Genomic DNA, 21,478 nt, shown 5'->3' with positions numbered 1-21,478 from the left:
ATATCACCATAATGTGATAATTTTACGTTTCCTTGTATTGTCTGACAAAGGCAATATCAAGTTTACACTGCTTCCTAATGTCAAAAGATAAGAGAGGAAACAACAATAGATAAGGGTGTATTGAAATAGAAGCTTTTCTAGTACTCTTTTCATAAGTATAAATGTTTATAAATTGTTCTTGTGGAAAAATAGACTTGTAAGAACAATGTTAATTTTAAATAGACCCATAGTCATGAATCCGTTAGTAAATAAAATGCTTTATCTGAGTATCTTATCAATATACTTTTGATTTAGAAAATATTCTTTTGCTCATTCCACTAATTTTTTTTGAGAAACTTGTTATGCTTCCAAAGAGAAGTGACAGTACCAAGTCAACAGTATCAAGTCCTTCTTTTTATGGATTTCCATTGCAATAGGAGGATACAGACAAAACATTAGTAAACAAAAGTAAAAAAAAAAACCATATTTTAACATGCTAATAGATATTTTATAGAGAATAGAAGAGTAAAATGAGTTAGGAAAGTCCGCTTGCTTAAGGAGTTAACATTTGATCTTGGACCTTAATAAGTGTTCCCAGAAGAGGGAACTCAAAATATGAACTCACTAAAGTAGGAATGAATTTGGAGTGTTTAAGGAACAGAAAGATCTCATAGTTGGAAGGTGCTGAGTGAGAGTGAGAAATGATGAGAGTTGAGGGGCAGTAGGGCTGGGTTGTGCCCTCTCTTTTGTGAGCTGCAATGTAGAAGATGGATTTTTTTCTTCCTGGGTATATTGGTACCAGTCTTGAATGGTTTCTATTGTTGGGGAACAAATGTTAGTTAGAAACAAGGTCTCCTCCCAATCCCAAATTCCAGAAAGTTAGAAGAGAAAGAAAGCAATTTTATTTTTGAGTAAGCATTCAACCTGAATGTGATGTACATCAGGGTAATCCAATAAAGAGATTGTAAAAAAGAAAGAAATCTCACTCTTTTTTTTGTGATGCAGTGGATACAATTCATTACTTAAGGTAGGTTTTGCAACATGAAGTCAGGTGACAAGTCAGGCCCATCTCCTTGAAGGAGTTTGGATGACCAGGTGTTGTCTTCCTTGATGATTCCACTTCGAAGAAATTAAGAGTAGATCAAGACCATGGTGGCTTGGTGTAGGCTGGTGATAATGAAACCAGAGAGAAGAGAAGAGGTAAGGCTTTATGTTTTAGCCAGGGTTCTTGGGAGAAAGAGAACCTGGCAGAAGGTGTGGGGGAGAATTGGCTCACACAATGGAGACCATCAAGTCTAAAATCAACAAGAGCAGGCTGGAAGTTTACAAAAGAGTTGATATTACATTTCAAACCCGTGTTAGTCAGCTTTTTATCACTATACCAAAATACCTAAGGTTATCAACTTATTAAGAGAAAAGTTTTATTTTGACTTACAGTTTTGAAGGTTCGAGCCCATGATTGGTTAGACCTGTTGCTTTGTGCATTATGGTGGGAGTGAATGGCAAAACCAAACTGCTCACACCTCGTGGTGGGGAAGAAAAAAGAGAGAAAGGGGTTGGAGCCCCATGACACTGCCTTAAGCTTGCAACCCAGGGACATAAGGACCTGCCATGAGGTCCCACCTCCCAAATGCACTACCTCGAGGACCAAGACTTTAACACATGGGGCTTTGGGGGACATTGGGGCAAATGCAGCAGAGTCTAAAGGCAGTCTAAGGGCAGAATTCCCTCTTCTTTCTTGGGTTGCTTTCTCTTAAGGTCTTCAGCTGACTAGATGAGGCCCACCCATATTATGGAGGGTAATCTGATTTACTTAGTCTACTGATTTAAATGACCTCATCTTTAAAAACGACTTCATAGCAACATCCATTTTTGGTATTTGGCCAAATAAATACATACCATGACCCACCAAGTTGACACATAAAATTAGCCATTGTAGCATATTTTTGCTGCAAATTATTGTCTATTTGACGATAGATTCTTCCATTGTCTAGGAAAGTGCAAGAAAACAGAACCCAGGATGACTTAAGGTTTAGTGCTATAAATCACAGCAGAGCATGGGCTTCAACAAAATGAGGTCAAGTGTGGGAAAGAGTTCAGATAGACTGGAGGAGACTTGCTCAGTATGGAGTGTTCAGATGACAGATGTCAACGCCAGAGAAGCCCACAGAAGTAGGCTTTATGGAGTCCCAATCCCAAGAAAGCAAATGAGCACAAATAAGTAATGGCCAAGGGGCAGAGATAGCACTTCAAAATAGCATAGAATTAGAAACCCAGATAGGATAGAAGCAGGAGGTCTAATAGGTATAGACAAGAGCAGATAAAAAATAAACTCTCTCTTTGGGAGAAAATAATCTTTGGAGCCAAGATTCATGATAAGCTTTCAGTTGAAGATTGATCTCAGAGTGTAGGGAGTGCTAACCTCACTGGTTGTTGAAGACAGAAAACAAGAGCCAGGTTTGTGAAAATGCTTTATAATTAGAGAAGGCCTCTTCTAGTGGCACTAGTCTTATTTTTTAAAATTTCATTGGGATGGTTTGATTAAAAACAGTGACTCATTTATTCAGACCCTGCAATACTACTGGCTCATTTTGAAAGAACTGGGGAAAGTTAGTAGACAGAATTTAGGAAAAAGTCACAAGAAGTGTTTAATTTATATCACAAAATTAAGAGAAACCAGTCATTTCTTTTCATTTGTATGTTCTTTAAAAATAATCAGAAAAGGAAAAGCTTGACATGAATTCAACTTTGATTCAAGCAGAAAAATTGCTTACCAGTTCCTTTTCTCTTTCCTTTTTTGTGTGAGGAAGTTCCATTTTTGCCAGTTAGCAGCTATAACCAGTAAGTAAAAGCCATCCATGTACATTCACTTAAGTTACCAACTCCAAATTACAGCCATAAAAATCACTTATTTTTAAGTTATATTTAAGAATCACCTCCAGTGATCCAAAACTTATTTTCATTTATTCTTTACTGAAAATCCCACAAATACATTTTTGTATCCTTTCGCTAGACAAAGGTTAGATTGAGTATGTCAATAAAATGAAAGGTGATGTAATATTATAGAATTCTAGGTGTTAAACCTTTTGGTTCCCTATTGTTGGAAGAGAAAAACAAAACATAACAAAAACAAAACCAAAAAAGTAGTCAGGTGAGCCTGATCTGAGCTAGCCAGAGAGCACATCAAAAAACCATAGGAGGTAACATGAAGATGAAATGATCTAGAGTAAAAATAGTTTTAACATTTAAAAATTGCAATATCCTAGTGCTGTTACTGGAGTAATTTTAGATAGGTTTCATCTCCCTACCTCAGATGTGTTACTCTTCAAAATCCTATGCTAGGACATGCATGTATTTAATCTTATAGCTTATTGTATTAAATTAACCATATTCCCCGTATATTGATATTATTCCTTTTTGTTATCTGCCTTTTATGTTCATTCCACTGTATTTTGTGAGCATTTGTGGTAGGCGGTAATTTAAGACTACTCATGACTCAGACATCTTGAGGACTTCCAGGTGATTGCCACCAGCCACAGATGCTACCTATGGCGGACCTTTCAATCTAGCTCCTCCCTGCAGTCCTCCCCTCTAGCTTCCAGGATCCCCAAGAGGGTAATGTGTCATTCAAGGCATGGTTACAGTCCCCTTTTTTCCTGTAATCATAGATCTTTAGGGAAATGGAAAGATTGGGAACTTTCGACTTAAGATATTATCACTGCTATGTGGACACACGTGAACACGTTTTCTTTCTTCTTTTTAAACAGACAGCAGACAATTTTTAATCTATAATGAAGATCACAAACGCTGCGTGGAAGTAATAAACCCCAGTGCCGTCCAAACAGCCATTTGCAATCCAGAGGCTGAGTCCCAGAAATTCCGATGGGTGTCTGAATCCCAGGTTATGAGTGTTGCTTATAAATTATGCTTGGGGGTGCCATCAAAAACAGATTGGGTTGCTATCACTCTATATGCTTGTGACTCAAAAAGTGAATTCCAGAAATGGGAATGCAAAAATGATACACTTTTTGGGATCAAGAATGAAGATTTGTTTTTTAACTATGGTAATAGACAAGAAAAGAATATTATGCTCTACAAGGGGTCTGGCTTATGGAGCAGGTGGAAGATTTATGGAACCACAGATGACTTATGCTCTAGAGGTTATGAAGGTAAGAGGCTTGGAATTTTGTAGTTTTGTGTCAAATTTCTCCCATCTTCTTAGTTGGAATTCAATAAAATAAATGTGTTCTTATATGGTCTGTACAATATTAATTGATCACTTTTCTTATGTTTTGAATTATTTTCTGTTGTAGGAGAACATAATGGTGAATAAATGTGATAAAATGTCCCGAATAATACTTTAGCTCTTTGTAATTAATAGGAAGACATTATTTTGAATTGCTCTAAAGTATATATTTCTAAACATTGGGATGCAGTTTTTAGAAAACAATTTTCATTAGTCTTTGACCCAAAGCATCCTAGTTAACATTATAAGTTTGCAGTGTTAAATAAATCAAACCAAAGTTTTGTTTTCCTTTAGTTTAAGTTATTCTGGAGAAGTAAGCTTCAGAGTCATATTCTTGACCAATTCAGATAGCCTAAAATGAAATTTTGGTAAAATCCTTGACAATTTGAGTTTCTAAATGTTTCTGATTTATTCAGTTACCTTTTGGGTATTTAGAGACTGTAACAATGGTATTAGAAAAGCTGAGGAATTAGCTTATTAATTAATGTGTAGGACACTTAGCTACCTATTTTAGAAAGTGGTTGCAGTAGGAAGGTGGAAATTATTTTATTCACAGTTGGTTCCTTGAGCTCTTGAAGTTAAATAAAATCAACAGTACTTAGTCTTTCCTTATCTTAGCCAAATTTCATTCTCTGGTGCCGTCCCAGAAGTAGAGTCAAATGAAACAAAAATAAGAAAAGAACTTGAAGTCTTTTATAAAGGCCGGTCTCTTCAGTCAGATGATGTTGTAACCCCATTTCAAGTTTGTATACTTGGTTATTGTGAAGTGTTATCTGGAACAACCTCAAGGTTAGAGAAAGAGCTTGCCTTTGGGAACAAGAGATACCTATTTCCAAAATTACTTTGTAACTGGGGCTGCTAAGATAGGTTGAACCCAAGCTTATCACAGTGAAGACATAGCATGGGAATTCAGTTTTTTGGAAGGAGATAAATTTGCCAGCTTAGTATTTTCTGTCTATATAAAAAGGAGGGGAGAGTAGAAATTAAATTAGTCAGAGTAGAGATCACAAAAGAGTTATTCCAAGGCATCCAAGAGACGTACTATACATTTAGAAATTCTGAGAGAGGCAACTTAAGTAACACAACCTTACAGGAGAAATTCAGTACAAAATTAAAGGGTAGAATAAGGGTGAACCAAACTTGATTGAGTCAAATTCTATGGGTGAGATAGCTGTACTAATTGAGGGATTCAATTTGAGGACAGTGGTGCTAAGACATCAGCAAATTTATTTTATTTTAAAATATAATAATATCTTCCCCCTCTCACCGTTTGTATTTTCCTATTTTCTTGGAGACAAATATGTGTAGGATTTAGGATTTGGTTGTCCTACTTTAATGTGCTTAAGAATCCTTTGGAGAGCTTGCTAAAAGGCAGATTCTAAGATCCCTCTTCCGCCCAGATTCTGAATTAGCATATGAGTGGAAGGGCTCTGGCATCTTTTGAATTATTTTTATAAAGACCTTGGTGATTCTGATCTGCCAATACTTAAAAATAATTCTGCTGGAGAGTCTAGCTCCTCAGAGTGACCTTGAGATCGACTAACTAGAATGTACGTTAGAAGTGAAGACAATTTGGAGTTAGAGAACTGGCTGAGTCTAGGGGTTACTTTAGAATAGTAAAATCAGAATTGTAGACTTTGACAGATAAAAGATTGTACGGAAGTTTGAACCCCAAAAAGAAGACTGATTTGACTGCAGTTTTGTATTCCTTAATGGGTGGCTGGAGTGGAGTTTGATTCCTTTGGGCTCAGCAGTGCCTGGTGTAAGAATTAAGAGTAGACATAATTATTTCTAAATCCAGACTATTGTTTATAAATTCATGATTTGCAAGTCTTGTAATTTAGTGGAACTAAAGCTAGAATAGCATTTTGAAGTTATTAGCAACTAGCCAACTGATTTTTAGAAAAAAAATGTAACTTTGAGGTAATTAAAAACAAATATTGCTGGGATAAGTACAATGAATAAAAAGAAAAAAGGTAAAGAATTACTGTTTAATCTGCTCTTAATATATGCTACATGTTTTACAAACTTTATATTATCTAAATGACTTAATATCTTTAAAGAGTGTCTGCAAGTCATTGAATTTATGAAGTGTAATTACAAAAAGAGTGCTTGATAAATTTTGAATGTTAACTGATAGCAAAATACCAAATATTCAATATAAACATTTGCTATCCCTAAAGTGGGGACCATTACAAAAATGGAGACATGAGTTGTAGTGAGGAATTTAGTTATGTGAGTTGTTTGGTTGTCAAGAGATAGGTAAAAGCCTCACTAATCTTTTGGTTTAAGTCAAACCATAATCAACAATGAAGCTGTATTGGTCTCAATGTTGTTTTTTAGTTAAATCTAGACCTTCCCACTTAATCTGTTTGAATTCAGATTTTAAAAAGACAAGTATTAGTTGGGCCTGATGATACATACCTATAATCCCAGCACTCTACTTCTGGAGGCTGAGGCAGGTAGATCTCCAGTTTGAGGCCAGTCTGGGCCATATAATAAGATCCTATCTCAAAAAATTAAAAAATACATAAAAAATAAATAAAGGGACAAGTATTGTTTGTAGATAGAGTCTAAAGTTTTGAGTGATTTCTTTTCATCACGTGGATTAGAGAAAAATGTCAATTCCTACCCAACCTCATAATCACTGTTGAGGGACTTATGTGAACACTGAGTTGACAAGAAGTAGTTGGAAGGGATTGAAGTGTTGTCTGTGTGGGTTACACAGCTTTTCATCTAGAGATTCGGTAAGAGTATGACTTTATACAAGGGGATGGTAGCCTCATCTCTGTTTTGGAGGAAGTGCAGAAATTAAAGCTGATGTCAAAGGAGTTGGCTACGATTCCTTCTTCAGAGGAAGGAGGAGAGTCTGTTTCAACAGACAGCAGATGTGAAATGATACTAGAGTTATTTCCTAAGTACAGACCATAGCAGGTACCTACAAAAGACTAGGGCAGAGGAAAAAGGTTGAACAAAGGGGATCCCCTGTGTGGGTTCACCAAGTATGATTGAAATAATGAGACCCATTCCTTCAGTATGCTGCTTTCAGGACAGTCAGTGTGCAAAAGTGTTATTCACCTTCTAAGTGCAAATCAATGTTCCTCCAGCCATGTACACACTCCTGGGCAATGCAAATGGAGCCACCTGTGCATTTCCATTCAAGTTTGAAAACAAGTGGTATGCAGACTGCACAAGTGCTGGACGGTCAGATGGATGGCTGTGGTGTGGGACCACCACGGACTATGACACTGACAAGCTGTTTGGATTTTGTCCGTTGAAATGTAAGTAATTTTATGATAAAGAAACGTTTGGCAACATCATAATAAAACCTGTGTTTACCAAGAGCATTTTCCAAACATTTCACATTTATTACCTCATTGTATCCCATCATAACCCTTCACAGATGTCATTGTTCCTATTGTAAAATGGAGAAAATGAGCCATTTGGGCTGAAGACTAGAATATAGAGCTTCTGATTCTCAGCCCTGGGATTTTTATGTGTATTTAGAAGTCTTTTCATTTGAAAAGTGGAGTCTTTTCTTTCAAAAAGATAAAGCCCTATTTATTTTTCCAAGATTGAAGCGTGTCTTATCCTGTACTTAGTAGGAATGATATTTTCTAATTCTGTTATTGAGTTTCTTAGAGGTGTGTATTTCATTGACTGACTATAGCATCCTCCACTAAACTGGTATTGATATAGGAGTTGTTGGAAGAATGCATGACTTAGTGAATAAAATACAGAGGCAAGTAGTAAGCCACTAATCATAAGAAAAACTCACAGTCTTGAATATTCTCAGCTATGTGGTGGAGGAGTATCATGAGTGCACTCAACAGAATAATTTTTAGTCTTTTTACTTCTAATTTATTTCCTCAAAGCCAAATTGTATATTTTCCCTGTTAAATATAAAAGCCATATAAGTATAAAAATTGATTTCAATTTGAACTAAAATTTAAAGCACAATTTATACATTTCATGTCCTATAGAGCTTTGTAATTTTATAATCTATTCTGTTTTGAGTCTCCTTCAAAATAGCATTTTATTTTATATTAGCCTTAAATTAGCAGGTTTAATACAGGAAAATGAGTTACCAGTTCTTGACCTGGTGACACCAAATACATGCTCTTCATTGTCCTTTGCATTGTTTACTGCCATGTTTTCCTTCTATTTAGACATTTATTTTCCAGTATCATGAGAACAGGAAAAGGAAAAGACCCCATTCTCTCAATTCTCTGTAGCTTGCAATTTTAGGTTGCAACGTCAGTTTTGTTGGCTTACTGTGGAAATTTGAACTGTTTGGGGGAGTTGTACAGTCAGCAAACCTGTACATTGATTGAGCGATACATTTCAATTCCTTGACTTATAATGCAAAACTCTACCTTTTTAAAGTGAAGAGTCTCTTGCATTTTCTTTTTTGGTCATTTCCTCCATTCCTGGATGAAGAAATAATCTTCCTTTTATTATCTCTCTCATTTTCTGCCACATTGTAAAGCAAACCTCCAATTTTTTAGAAATATTTATTTAAAACATCTTCACCTTCAAATAAACCCCAAATAAATGTCTCATTTGCAAGATCTCACTTACATGGACATTAAATTTATAAGGGCTCAGATTATTATAATTTACTTAAATCTAACATTGCTAATTTAAATGTATTTTTATGTAAATGACTTTATAATTATTTTAGGACTGGGAATGCAGCTCAGTGTAGAGCATCCATTTAGCATACACAAGGCCCTAGGTTTGATCCCCAGTTTCATGCACACACGCACACACACCCAACAAAAAAATCTTAGAAATTTCTATGTTGTTGACTGAATCAAATTCTAATATGTTTTTCTTCCTTTTTGATGTACCATGGTACTGCAAATTATAGGCTGAAGTGTGGCTCAAGTGGTAGGGCAGCTGCCTAGAAAATATAAAGTTCAAACTCCAGTACCACAGGAAAAAAAAAATTCTTAGAAAGAATTGCAAGTTTCATACCACAGGGTATAGTATGTGATGACAAAAAGGTCTGTGGTTGCTTCCTCGGGAAGGTACAAAGCACAGGGAGTTTCAGAGTTAGGAATCATGACAGGGTTTGTCATATGCCTATGGAAAATCACTATTTCTCAGCAAGCCGAGACTTCTCAGGAAATGTGAGAAGTTCCGTAATACTTTCTTTCTTCCTCACAAACAAGTGAAATGATCAGTCTGTTTGTAAATAGAATTTTACATACAAAATTATTTCATTTGTTTGCTAATTTCTTAAATAGCTTATATGCAAAAGACTGCAAATAATACTTATCTATCTATGACATTGGCCTTTCAGAGAAGACACCAAGTTTGTACAGTATATTTGGAAATTGTACACTAGCAAAGAAGATATGTCAAAACAATTTTTTTTTTTACTCTGAGGGAAGAAAAATCCACTATTCCTAAAAGCTTCACCCAGATTGAATATGTTCTATCGATGAGAAAAGAAGTTAACTTGAGGTCAGGCCACTCATTAGGATCGGCACCTCGGGGTCAGATGTAGCTGGTCTGTCTGTGGGAGTCCATGACCTTCCCCTCTAACACCTGCGTTTCTAAAAGGACCAAACTAGAATGTGCAGGCAACATATCCACTTGCAGAGAAAAGAAATATATCTATTTTCTCTCCCCACCTTTAACTTTTCTTGTTGATTTAGAAAGTTGGGCTGGTGTCTCTAATCTTCATCACTTCCCATCTCAACCAATCCCAAATGTCCCAGAAGAAATAGGGGGGTCTGATGACTCCCTTTCTTTCTTTAGGCACATGGGAGAGATTGGATGTGGTTGATCTTTTGAACTGGTAGTTTTCATTTCAGAAGTGAAGAAAATCCAACTGGCTTCAAAGATAAGTAGAAAAGAAAGATACTGTGGCAGGCAATAATGCTAGTTGGACAGTTTAAAAAATATTCACTGGAAATGTTTCCAATGCCTGACACAACAGATTGCTCCTTTTGACTTCTCTTACAGTTGAGGGCAGTGACGGACTATGGAATAAAGATCCACTGACCAACATTCTTTACCAGATAAACTCCAAGTCTGCTTTGACATGGCAGCAAGCCAGGAAGAGCTGCCAGCAGCAGAATGCTGAGCTCTTGAGTGTCACAGAGATCCACGAGCAAACATACCTGACAGGTAATGACACAAAAGGAAAACAGAGTTGTAAGTAAAATCTTGATTAGTTGATGTCTACATAATCTCACTTAAAATGGAGTATACAAGTGATTTTATACATCGTGATAAGTTAGTCCCTGAGCAGGGGGTGTAGATAATGGGACAAATCTGTATTCTGAAAATGACATTGGGGATGGCAAATAGGTCTCATTTCATAAGCTAACATTGTGATATTGATTATAACAGTCCTTAGAACCTGTGCCAAGAAGGATTCTGAGGATTAATCTGGGCTCAGAGTAAAGGATGCCACCATCACTGAGTGATGCTGTTTTTGGACACAAGGCATTGGTACCACAATGGTCAAGTATTCACTATCCAGGTCTAACCTGAAACCAAAGGTCTTCATTAGCATCATAGAGTTCAAAATGGTAAAATGAAATACTGCTACCATTGGTAGAGATAAGTCAAGAACTGCTGTGCAACTCTGTCCTCTTCTCTATCCAACTCCTGTAGTCTATAGTTTTCTAGCTTTTACTGATATTCTTTTCAAAGTGATCTTTAGGTTTTTAAAATATCTGTTACAGGATTGTGAATAGTATAAAAGCTAATGCTTGCTTGAGAAGAGTGTCTGTTTTAGCTTCTAAAATCCACACTCAGGGAAGCAGGAAGATGAGGGCTAAAAACAGTGTGGAAGCAAAGGCATTCCCAATTTCCTGCGGCCAGGGCCCCTCAGTCCTGTTCACCCTGATATTGGTACTAAATTAATATATATTCAATGATCCTGTGACTGCCATGTTTAAAATAGCCTTAGTGGCTCCCAATTTCCAATCAAATAGTTCATTAAACACCTTGCCAGATTGAAAGGTTGTCATCTGTCCCCCTTCATGCATGTTGCCATCTTGACAGACAGTCCCCCTGTGGGACATTTATGTCTCATATTTCTCACCTCCACATCATTGTCCCATATCATTTTTAAAATCTGGGATTCCCCAAATTTTATACAATGAGCATGCAATCCTCTCCATTTCTCTTCTTTGCTTATTATTGCTTTTATAAGTTACTCATGTACATGCCCCACTGCCTCTACAAGATTATAAACACATTAAATTGTTGGTTGTATTTTCATGCATTCATTTATCCATTTAATAATCTATCTGGTAACTGTGCCAGGCATTGTGTGTGTATATGTATATATACATATATACACACATCTTTATATCTATATTTACGTATCTATGCCGCCAAGGAGATTCACACAGAACCTTCCAAGGAAGAAAGTGTCAGTGACCATTTGCTATCTGACAAATGGTGATACAACAAAATAAAAATAATTATTTAGAAATTTAGCCTAATGTTTGAACAAGTGAGCAATTAGTTTGTGGCAAGAAGATAGTTAATTATAGTGGTTCTTAAAAGTGAACTTTCTTATTCATCATCTGGAAACTTGGTTAGACTGAAAATGCCTGCACCAGACCCCTAAAGGTTCTAGATCAGTCTCTGGCCCAGAATCTGCATTTTGTCTCCCTCCTAGCTGATTCTGATAGGAGGAGACAGCAGCTCTGCCCAACCAGTCTTGTGTTTTGGTCCCTGACCCTGCTCCTAGATTGGGGTTGGGGTGGGGGAGGTGGTCTTGGTGTGCGGGTGGGGAGGGATGGTGTGTGTATTGCAGGACAAGCTTTCCAAATTAGCAGGTGCCATTAATGTGTCCATGGGGTGGGTGGATGGGGTAGAGCTCCAGGAGATTTAGGGCTGAGTTCACCTCAGATGCTTCTTTGAGTCTTGGCCAAGCCTCCGGAATTTTAGTCAGCAAATTTTCAAAGAATCTGGGTAAGAGTGACTTTTCTAACGAGATTTGGAGTATTTCCTGCCTTTCTGTAAGTCAAAAACACCATGCAACAAGTAAAAAAATGTCTGACAGGAAATGTAAAAAATGAAATAGAAGGAAGACAGTCCTTTTTTCTGGGAGAAAGATATTCATGACATTGGGTATCAATTGGGATATATTGAGGAAGAATCTAGAAAATAATGGTGTGAAGTAAGTGTGTGATCTGCTCTATTTTGGGAAATACTTTTCAAATGAAAAACAACTCACAAATTGTTATACTTTTAAAATACGTTTTATTTATGTGAGCATTTTGAGAAGTAAATAGGCTTTTGAAATGTAGAAAGCATATTTACACAAGAAGACTCTGAGGTCAAGTTCACTGTCATTTCTTGACTAGCTGCTATGTGCCAGACGTGACTTTATTTCTAAAGCAACATCATGGATAGATATTACTTTACCCACTTTATAGAGGAGGAAACTATGACCAGAGGGAGAATTTAGCAAACTTGTTTAATGCCTCAAGTTCACAGAAGCACTGAGCTGAAATCTAGTCACTTTCCTGCTTCTGTCCCACTCATAAAATGAGCAGGAATCTGGCAGTCCCTGAAGGTCACACAGCAACATCTTGCTCCAGGAAATGTCTTCCAAACCGGCCATCTGATTCCAAAGTACCCGCAGAACAAAGTGTTTCTGTCAGACACCAATTTGTATATCACCCACCATCATTTTGTCATCTTGACTTCTGTTTCTACCCTGATAAGTGTTGGGACATTGTTCAATCCTCAATTCCCAAATCCGATTTATAACTATTTATAAATAGTTATAATCTGATTTATTACTGTTACATAACAATAAAAGTAATATGAAGACTCTGAGATTAAATTCTCTGTCATTTCTAATCCACGTATGTGCTGGACTAGCATTTATAGAACTGAAATAAGATAGAAGTGAAATTTGGCTTGTTACTCTGATTGTTTTTGTGCCAGTTTCCTTTGGTACTACCTGGAAAACAAATTGGACCTCTATGAAGAAATGAAATAAAAATGTGAGTGTAATACTGGATGTTAATACGGTTTCTTTCATAACCAAGTTCAAAAGTAGGCATATAACCAATTCAGATAGCATATGCAGAAAAAAAATTAAAAATTAAGAAAATGTATCATGTGGAATAATTAATGCTATGTGTGGCCTTACTAAAAATTTTTTTGTCTGCTCCTCTATAAAATTAAAAGTGCACACTAGAGAAAAGAAGCTTGGGGATGAAAAAAAATGTGTAGGTGATGTTCACCTACTTCAAGTGATCCTTTTTAAAATAAATGGTGCTGGATATTAAACCCAGGGCTTCACACACACTAGGCAGGTGCTCTACCACTGAGCTACAATCCAGCCCTTTAAGTGATACATTCAAACAAGTTTGAATTTTGTTTCTAAGTCATACCTTTTGCTAATCTATATAGTTATTAATGATAAAAATAATAGCAGAATATTTATTGGTCACATACGATATGTCAAGTTCATTTTTTAAAGTATTGATTTAATTCCTTGTCTTTTTGCTTATTTGTTTTTATTTGTTTGAGATAGAAACTCTCTCACTATGCAGCCCAAGCAAGCCTGGAGTAGTCTAGGCATCCTCCTGCCACCACCTTGTGAGTGCTGAAATTACAGGCATGCTTCACCATGCCCAGCACAAACATAATTTAACTAAGCAGTCTGACACGAAATATACTTTCTTTTTAAATTAGTGAATTGTTTGTAGTTTTCAAAAATTAATTATGTTAATTTTCTTAACCAATAAGGTTTTTTTAAATCTCAGAGTAGTCAGTTTCAGTAATAGTATATCTAGCATTTTGCAATGCTACTTTTCATCTATGGCCATACACCATGAATGCCTGATATCACCTGGTCTGAAATGCTTCTTTTATTTTTTTTTTTTTACTGCTATAACATTTATTTATTTATTTATTTTTCATTTTTCTTTTATTATTCATATGTGCATACAAGGATTGGTTCATTTCTCCCCACTGCCCCCACCCCCTCCCTTACCACCCACTCCGCCCCCTCCCTCTCCCCCCCCTCAATACCCAGCAGAAACTATTTTGCCCTTATGAAATGCTTCTTTTAAATGCATTTCCTCTCATATACCCTCTGCAAGTATAGAGGTAAGTATTACTCAAATTAGTACAACCTCATAGAATTTGTGAAAAAGATCACCCAACATTCAATAGTAATTAATGGAATAATAATTAGCATAAAGATAATGTCATTATGATACTGATCCCAGAATACTTCTGAGGTCCAGTCTGGATCCAGGTGTTCTCTATTGATCACCTGTTTGTATGAATGAGGAGGGGCAACACTTTTTAGTTGACTTTTTTCAGCCTAAAGAGTTATAAATAATAAGGGTACTCAAGATAATTTCAATAAATATATGCTAAGTAATTAATTAAGTAAAAGGAAATAATTGGTGGTATAAGTAACTATCAAATTGATTTAATATTGGTAAATTCACTATTTTTTAGTGAATGCAGTCACATTTAATGATGTTCTTCCTACAAATTCAAGACTAACCAAAACTTTCCCCTCTTGATAATTCAGTTCCTTAGTAAGTCTTTATAATAAATATTTCTATATTTTGAAGTAAAATTCTAATTTTGAAGAACCAAATGCAGAATATGCACTGAAAACAGGAATGAGTGCTGGTAGAGGGCTAGTTGGGAGCAAAACCATGCAGCAGAAATACCTGCTTAGCTCATTCTTCTTTGCTTAGAGATATCTTACCATTTAAAATTATCTAGAAAAGGGGACCAGGCATGGTGGCACATGCCTGTAACCCCAGATGCTCAGGAAGCAATCCTCCTGGATTGCAGTCTGAGGCCAGCCCAGGAAAAAGCACAAGACCCTATGTGTAAAAACAAAAAAACCAAAAACAGCACTAAAAGAAGAAAGACTGGGACTGGGGTATGTCTCAAGTGTTAGAGCACTTGCCTATAGAGTATGAGGCCCTGAATTCAACTCAAGTACTCACATACACATACTCATAAAAAATCTAGAAAAGGTAATTTAAAAAAGGGATTAAATCCATTGGAAAAATTAAAATGAACGTTGGGTTCCAATCCTGATACAATAAAACTGATTTACTCTTACCAAGGTGTTCAACCTCTCTGTCCTCAGTTCTCTTCGTAAAATGAAGGAATTGCCCTAGTCACTTCTCAAAGGATATAGCGTGCCTATGAAAGAGGCTGTGCCAGCTCTTTAATGTTATTTTCTAGAGTGCTTGATAAAATGAATGAGTTTGCATTACTGTTCATGGCTTTTTGCACGTCAGTTTGTAATTTCAACCTGTTTTTCTTCTATTCTTTTAAAGAAAACACACAGCAGGGTATCCTTTTCAGCACCCACAATCAATGTTGAGTTCAGTTCAGTTTATTATAATCAATGTCAACCTAGCAAATATCCTCAAGTGGTACTCTGTTTGACAGTACCTCTGCCAGATGCAAGCAGCTGAGGGTGACACACACTGAGCACAGGGTCTCTTAGGAAACCCACTTGCACTCTTACAGAATGGAGTTGCAATAAATGTGAGATCTGATCTTGGCATTGAGTCATGCTCCCCTCCCATTCAACTGCAATATCCAACAGGAATATGTATGTATATAGCTAAAAATTTTTTAGTGGGTTTGAAATACATCATAGTAGCTTTGGTTATATCAAAACTATGGAATCTGATGCTTTTGTGTTCAAATTTTAGCTATTATGTCATTTAATCTCTCAGTTTTTTCATCTATAAAATGGACATAATTTTACCTCATGGTTTATGAGGATTAAATGATCAAATGCAGTGCTCCAAATATCGCAGTGGCCTAACTGGTAACTCTTACCATTAAAAGATTTGGCTGGGGATATATCCTATATGTAGCAGGAAGTATAAAATGGCCTAATCTATGTTACCAACATGTACACACAGTTGAGTCTGGCATTGTTTTTTAAAGCAAAGATAGTTTTATTTTTTGATTAATTATTTTTCATCAATTAAATTTACTAGGTGCAAAGAATTCTTACCATGATTTTTTTAAAAGATAAGGAAATAGTAGATTAGTTTTTCACACTAGAAGGTCTGTGTCGTTTTTTTAAAAAACTTCCATATCAGGTCTTTACAGAGTTTAAACCATTGTAATTATGACTTATTATCCACCTAAATAAAATGTTCATGTCAGCATAAGCATTTAGTGTTTTGAGTTTGTCACAAAAAAGAAAAATTGACTTTAAAAATATAAAATTCTTAAAATAAGTTCTGAAATGATCTAATGACTTATGAGCATGGTAGGTTAATATGTTTATTAAAATTTTTCTGTTCTAGAGAAAGTTGGATTTTATATAAAATCAGTCTTATTTTCACTCTCAAATGAAGTAAAAAATGTCATTATTTGGTGATAGTCATACAGTCATGCCCAAATAACAAGCACATCCCACTGTGCTTGAGAAAGGACATGACATTCAAGGGGATGGGGTTGGACTGAGCTCTGGATCGAAGCCTTAACAAGACTCTTACTAACTGGCCTGTGTGCTCAGCCTCACTTCTGTACCTGTGGATGAAGGTAGCGGTTGTCTTGCTTTAGCTCATTGGGAGACTCAGAGGAGAAATGTCAGGCATGATGAGTCCACTTCCCTCAATTACATTTTGCTTCAAGCATTTAATTCCAAACTTAATTCCACTCTTTTCTAAACGCTAGTTTTGTGTTCTTGCTTCCTATCACATAGGATTGACCACTTCCCTGACTTCAGGACTCTGGATTGGCCTTAATAGTCTGAGTTTCAACACTGGTTGGCAGTGGAGTGGGGGCAGTCCATTCCGATACTTGAATTGGTTACCAGGTAAGGCTAAGTCTGTCTCACCTTGCTTTGAAATCTACCAGTTAGATTTGAATGTTCTAAAACTGTAGGGTTATATAGGACCAGCTGCTAGGATTATCACAAATCAGCACATGTCTCTGTTTAAAGTATGAATTATCAGAGTAGCCTTGATTTTTTTAAGATACTACATTAGAAAGCAAACTTTATAGCTTTTTGTTAGCATGATTTATGAGATATAGCAACAGAATTACTACCCTATATTTGATGTTGCATCAGTATTGCCACCATTCCTGAAAGTATTGTCCAATACATCTTTGCAAAGTCTGATAAGGTGCTTTCCACTTTTTGTACAGCTAACTTTTGAATCTTTTGTCCTAACTTTGAAATTTTTAACATGCCAGTTGAAAGTAATTTTATATAAAATATACTTATGATATGTGATATGTAGTATTACAAAGATTTAATGTGTATACATTTATACTTGCATATACATATAATGAATTTACACAAACTGAAACTTTTCTGGGTTGGTGAATTTCTAATTATCTTGAGTCCTGAGATAGTTACAATATTGCTGTTGCTGTTATGAAGATCTTAAGGTCTATGTTAAACCATTTTCTCCTGTTTTAGTCTACTAGAGTTGAATTAAAAATACTATCTCATATTCTATATTCATTAGCTAGAATGTGGTTGAAGGTTCATCTGCTTTACAAGTAACATAGTGCATAGTGGATAGCTGATCAGTCTTGATTCTCTTCAAATTCATATATTTTCAAAATTTTAGTTGAAAGTCTTTTGGTATAAAAAAAATACTATCTCACTCAGAGATGATATTATTCCATACAGAACAAGGTGTAGTTTGATTGTAGAAAAATATAGTCAGAATGACTAAACCTTCAACAGTTTTCTAATTTTCTGGAGGACAGAAAATGTAGCAAATTATTTTAATGTAGTCATTACATACAAGTAAGAGAATATAAAAGGAGACTAATTACTTAATATAAATTGCACATGTACAGCAACTCTTAAGAAGAAACAACAACAACAAAAACCAACTCTTCAGAAGAAACAACAATTAAAAACCCAATGCTAAAGAGTTTGCACCCTATCCACCAGCACCAACCATTGTTAGTAGCTACTTGAGGCTCTCTACTGAGTCTGATTCAGCCCCTCCAACCCCATCTCAGTACTACCAAGTGTGCTAATTAAGAAAGAGCACAATTAGTGATTAGTAATGTCTGCCATGGGTGTAGGAAAGGAAAGGAATAGCATATTGATCAGATCTATATTTATCAGTTCTGCTACAGGTACTACTGAATAGTGTTCATTGAAATGCTCAGACTTCTTTTCTTGTTTATTGTTTTGGTTTTTGTTTTCAAGACAGGCTCTTGCTTTATAGCCCAGGCTGGAACCCTCGATCCTTCTGCCTCAGCCTCATGTGCTGGGATTATAGGCATGTACTATACCCAGCTTCACATTTCTTTTGAAAAGTCATTGAATATTTTTGCATTTGGTATAAAAAGTAAAACCTTCTATTTTCCACATTGCCTTGCTTCTTTTTCTATTGTTTGCTTGGTTTGGTTCTCTGAGATAGGACTGGCCTCAAGCTCATGCTCCTTCTGCCTCAGTCTCCCAAATCCTGGGATTACAGGGGTGCATCACCATGCCTGCCCTGACTTTATTTTTTAAAAAGAAAAACTTCAATAAAATAGTATTTCAAATAAATTCCAAAACAGGAGAGGGGATTGTTAGAGGTTATATTTTGGTTTAAACTGATTAGACTTTAGGGACCAGGAGAAAAGCTCAGTGGTAGAACATTTATCCGACATGCATATGACCCTGGGTTCAACCTTCAGCACTACAAAAAAAAGATTTCTGTGGGATTTCAGTTTCAATACATTTCTTCAGTGCATGATGGTTATAGGGCTATTGATTGAATATTTTCTTTTTTATGCTTGGATCAAATCCTGAGCCCCATGGTGCTAAGCACACACTCTACCACTGAACAGCACCCTTAGCACTGTTACTTGAATCTTGAAATGATATCAGCTTATTGTCTCCTAGACTATGGGAAGTAAATAATACTGAAAAGGATATAAAATTTTCTTTTTTATGAGTAAAGATCTAATTTTTCTGCTTACTCATTCAGTCAAATTAAGTTAGAGAATACCAGTTGGTCTCAAAAAATTATTAGACAATACTAATCATTTATTAGAGGATTAGAGTTTGTTCCACTCTTTAGTAGCTAAATTATTGTACATCATCAAGCAGGTCATTGTCTTTATTACTCAGTTTAGGGGTGAGGATTTTAATCCAACCATTTGCAGTCTGGGGATTTGGGGCTAATGTTGGTGAAGGTGGGGTTATGAAAGTAGAAGATTAATGGGAAAAGAAAATGTTTTCCTTATTAAACCAAATTCTTGGGAAGTGGAAGCAAGATTAAATCACCTTTTGAAATAGTCTGAGAGTTTCTTGAATCTACAATTAGAAACCTTTATGAATGCCATAAATTATTTTTGTATAGATTGCTCAGTCAAGCATTTCAATTTGAGCACTTACCAAATAATGCATATATTAGAATACATTTGCATTTTAAGTGAGGATATTTTACATAAATGATAAACTAGTGTGAATTCAAGAATATAATGACTATTAAAGCATTAAAGACCACTAATTGATATTTTAATTTGGTAGTGGTGTCATAGTGCCAAATGTATAACATGATTTGCTAATGAATACATTAATTAGTAACCAATAGCTACAATATGTATTATTGTTTCTTAAAAATTTCTAGCACTGATATGTTGTATGTGTTAGTTTAGTTATACTGTTAGCTTGGTTACAATATCAAAACTTTTTTTTTTTTTTTTTTTGCAATACTGTGTTTGAACTCAAGGCCTTATGCTTGCAAGACAGGCACTCAGGCACTTTACCACTTGAGTCATGCCCCTAGCTCTCAAAACATTTAAAAAATATCTTTATGCTTAATGCTAACATTTTTTTGTGTAGCATTTAAATAACCTTCAGATTTTCTGATAAAGACTTTGTGGAGCAGGTAACATGATTTTCATCTTGCAGAAAGAATGACGTTCAAGTATGTTAGATATTTGTCAAAAGTTACAAAGCAGGACTGAAGGTGTGGCTCAAATGGTAGAGTGCCTGCTTTGCAAGTGTGAAGCCCTGAGTTCAAACCCCAGTCCCACCAAAAAGAAAAAAAAAAAACCCAAAGTCACAAAGCAAAGCTATTAACAGAATGCAGTTCATTTACTTTAACTTCAGTTGTAAGAGCACTGGTTTTAAAATCATGTATCAGAGCAAAAAGCATTAGTAATATAGCTACCAATGCATGTACTCATTGCATGAGCAACGTTGACTCTATTGGGTCTTTACTTAGTTTCCAGTAAGAGACAGACCAGGGATTGACTTCTTAAAGTATTCTTCAAAGGGCCAAGTTGCAGCTATTGAGAATCTTAGTTCCAAAAGCCTGACATGTTGTGTTTCCAGGTTTCCCATCCAGTGCCTTGCACCCTTCCATTCTCTGTCTTTCCTGTCTCCTCTTTCCAGTTGGGAAAGATTTCACTATGTTTGGAGATTTGCTACCCTGATCCTTATAGTCAGCTTGACTTTGTTTTTTCAGTAGTTATTGACATTCTTTTTATTAGGTACCTCTTTGTGATACATGATACAATCCTGTTTAAAATTTAAGGGCTAGCATTATTAATTGGTGATGGCAGGGTAAGTTATTTCAAAGAAGTGTCCTTGTATAATCATCATTTTCAGCATTGGAATGTTCCAACACAAAGGAAGCAAATAGATACCCATCATGTCTTTTGCTCTGCAGTCAGTAAATATTTATTTGTGAATGTGTAGCAAAAGACAGAATGGGGATCCATTAAATCTCAAAGATGGAGTGGAGACATGAGGTGGGGGGACTATCTACTTGGGATACCTATTATCATCCCCTCTTAAATTTTTTTTTTCTCAAAGGAAGTCCATCACCTGAACCTGGAAAAAGCTGTGTGTCACTAAATCCTGAAAAAAACGCTAAATGGGAAAATGTGGAGTGTGTTCAGAAACTAGGCTATATTTGTAAGAAGGGCAACAATACTTTAAATTCTTTCATTATTCCTTCAGGTAAGTGATGGTTAACTTAATATATATAAAATATTAGAAGTTAAAGATAAATAAAATTACAGCATAATTATAATTGTATGACTCCCGAGGTTTTACTGACAGTTAATGGGGAACTGTAATGATATTCCTAAAACATTGTTTTGCTGGGTATGACTCCTTCCGGTTTCTAGTGTTTCATGAATGTGCTCCAGTGTTTCAGCATTGTGAAAGCCTTTGGCATAAATAAGAATTTTATCTCCCCAGCTCTGTAAGGTAGGTGTTATTTTTCAATGTTTGAGAAGAAAAATATTCATATGATACATACTACTTGCACCTGTGGCAAA

General features: G+C 35.8%; 1 protein-coding gene across 1 annotated transcript in view; it reads left to right on the top strand.

Annotated features, from left to right (window-relative positions):
- Positions 1-21,478, top strand: part of Mrc1 (mannose receptor C-type 1) — an 84,656-nt gene that overhangs the window by 6,799 nt on the left and 56,379 nt on the right. Inside the window, exons 2-6 of the mRNA XM_020180977.2 lie at positions 3,747-4,148; positions 7,333-7,506; positions 10,202-10,366; positions 16,929-17,042; positions 21,009-21,155. Of these exons, the coding sequence (XP_020036566.1) occupies positions 3,747-4,148; positions 7,333-7,506; positions 10,202-10,366; positions 16,929-17,042; positions 21,009-21,155 (1,002 nt within the window). The remainder of the gene's footprint in view (positions 1-3,746; positions 4,149-7,332; positions 7,507-10,201; positions 10,367-16,928; positions 17,043-21,008; positions 21,156-21,478) is intronic.

The sequence above is a fragment of the Castor canadensis genome, chromosome 15 (genome assembly GCF_047511655.1).
Source record: "Castor canadensis chromosome 15, mCasCan1.hap1v2, whole genome shotgun sequence".
Taxonomy (NCBI): Eukaryota; Metazoa; Chordata; class Mammalia; order Rodentia; family Castoridae; genus Castor; species Castor canadensis.
The sequence above is the reverse complement of the archived record's forward strand: the minus strand, read 5'-3'. Positions and strand labels throughout refer to the sequence as shown.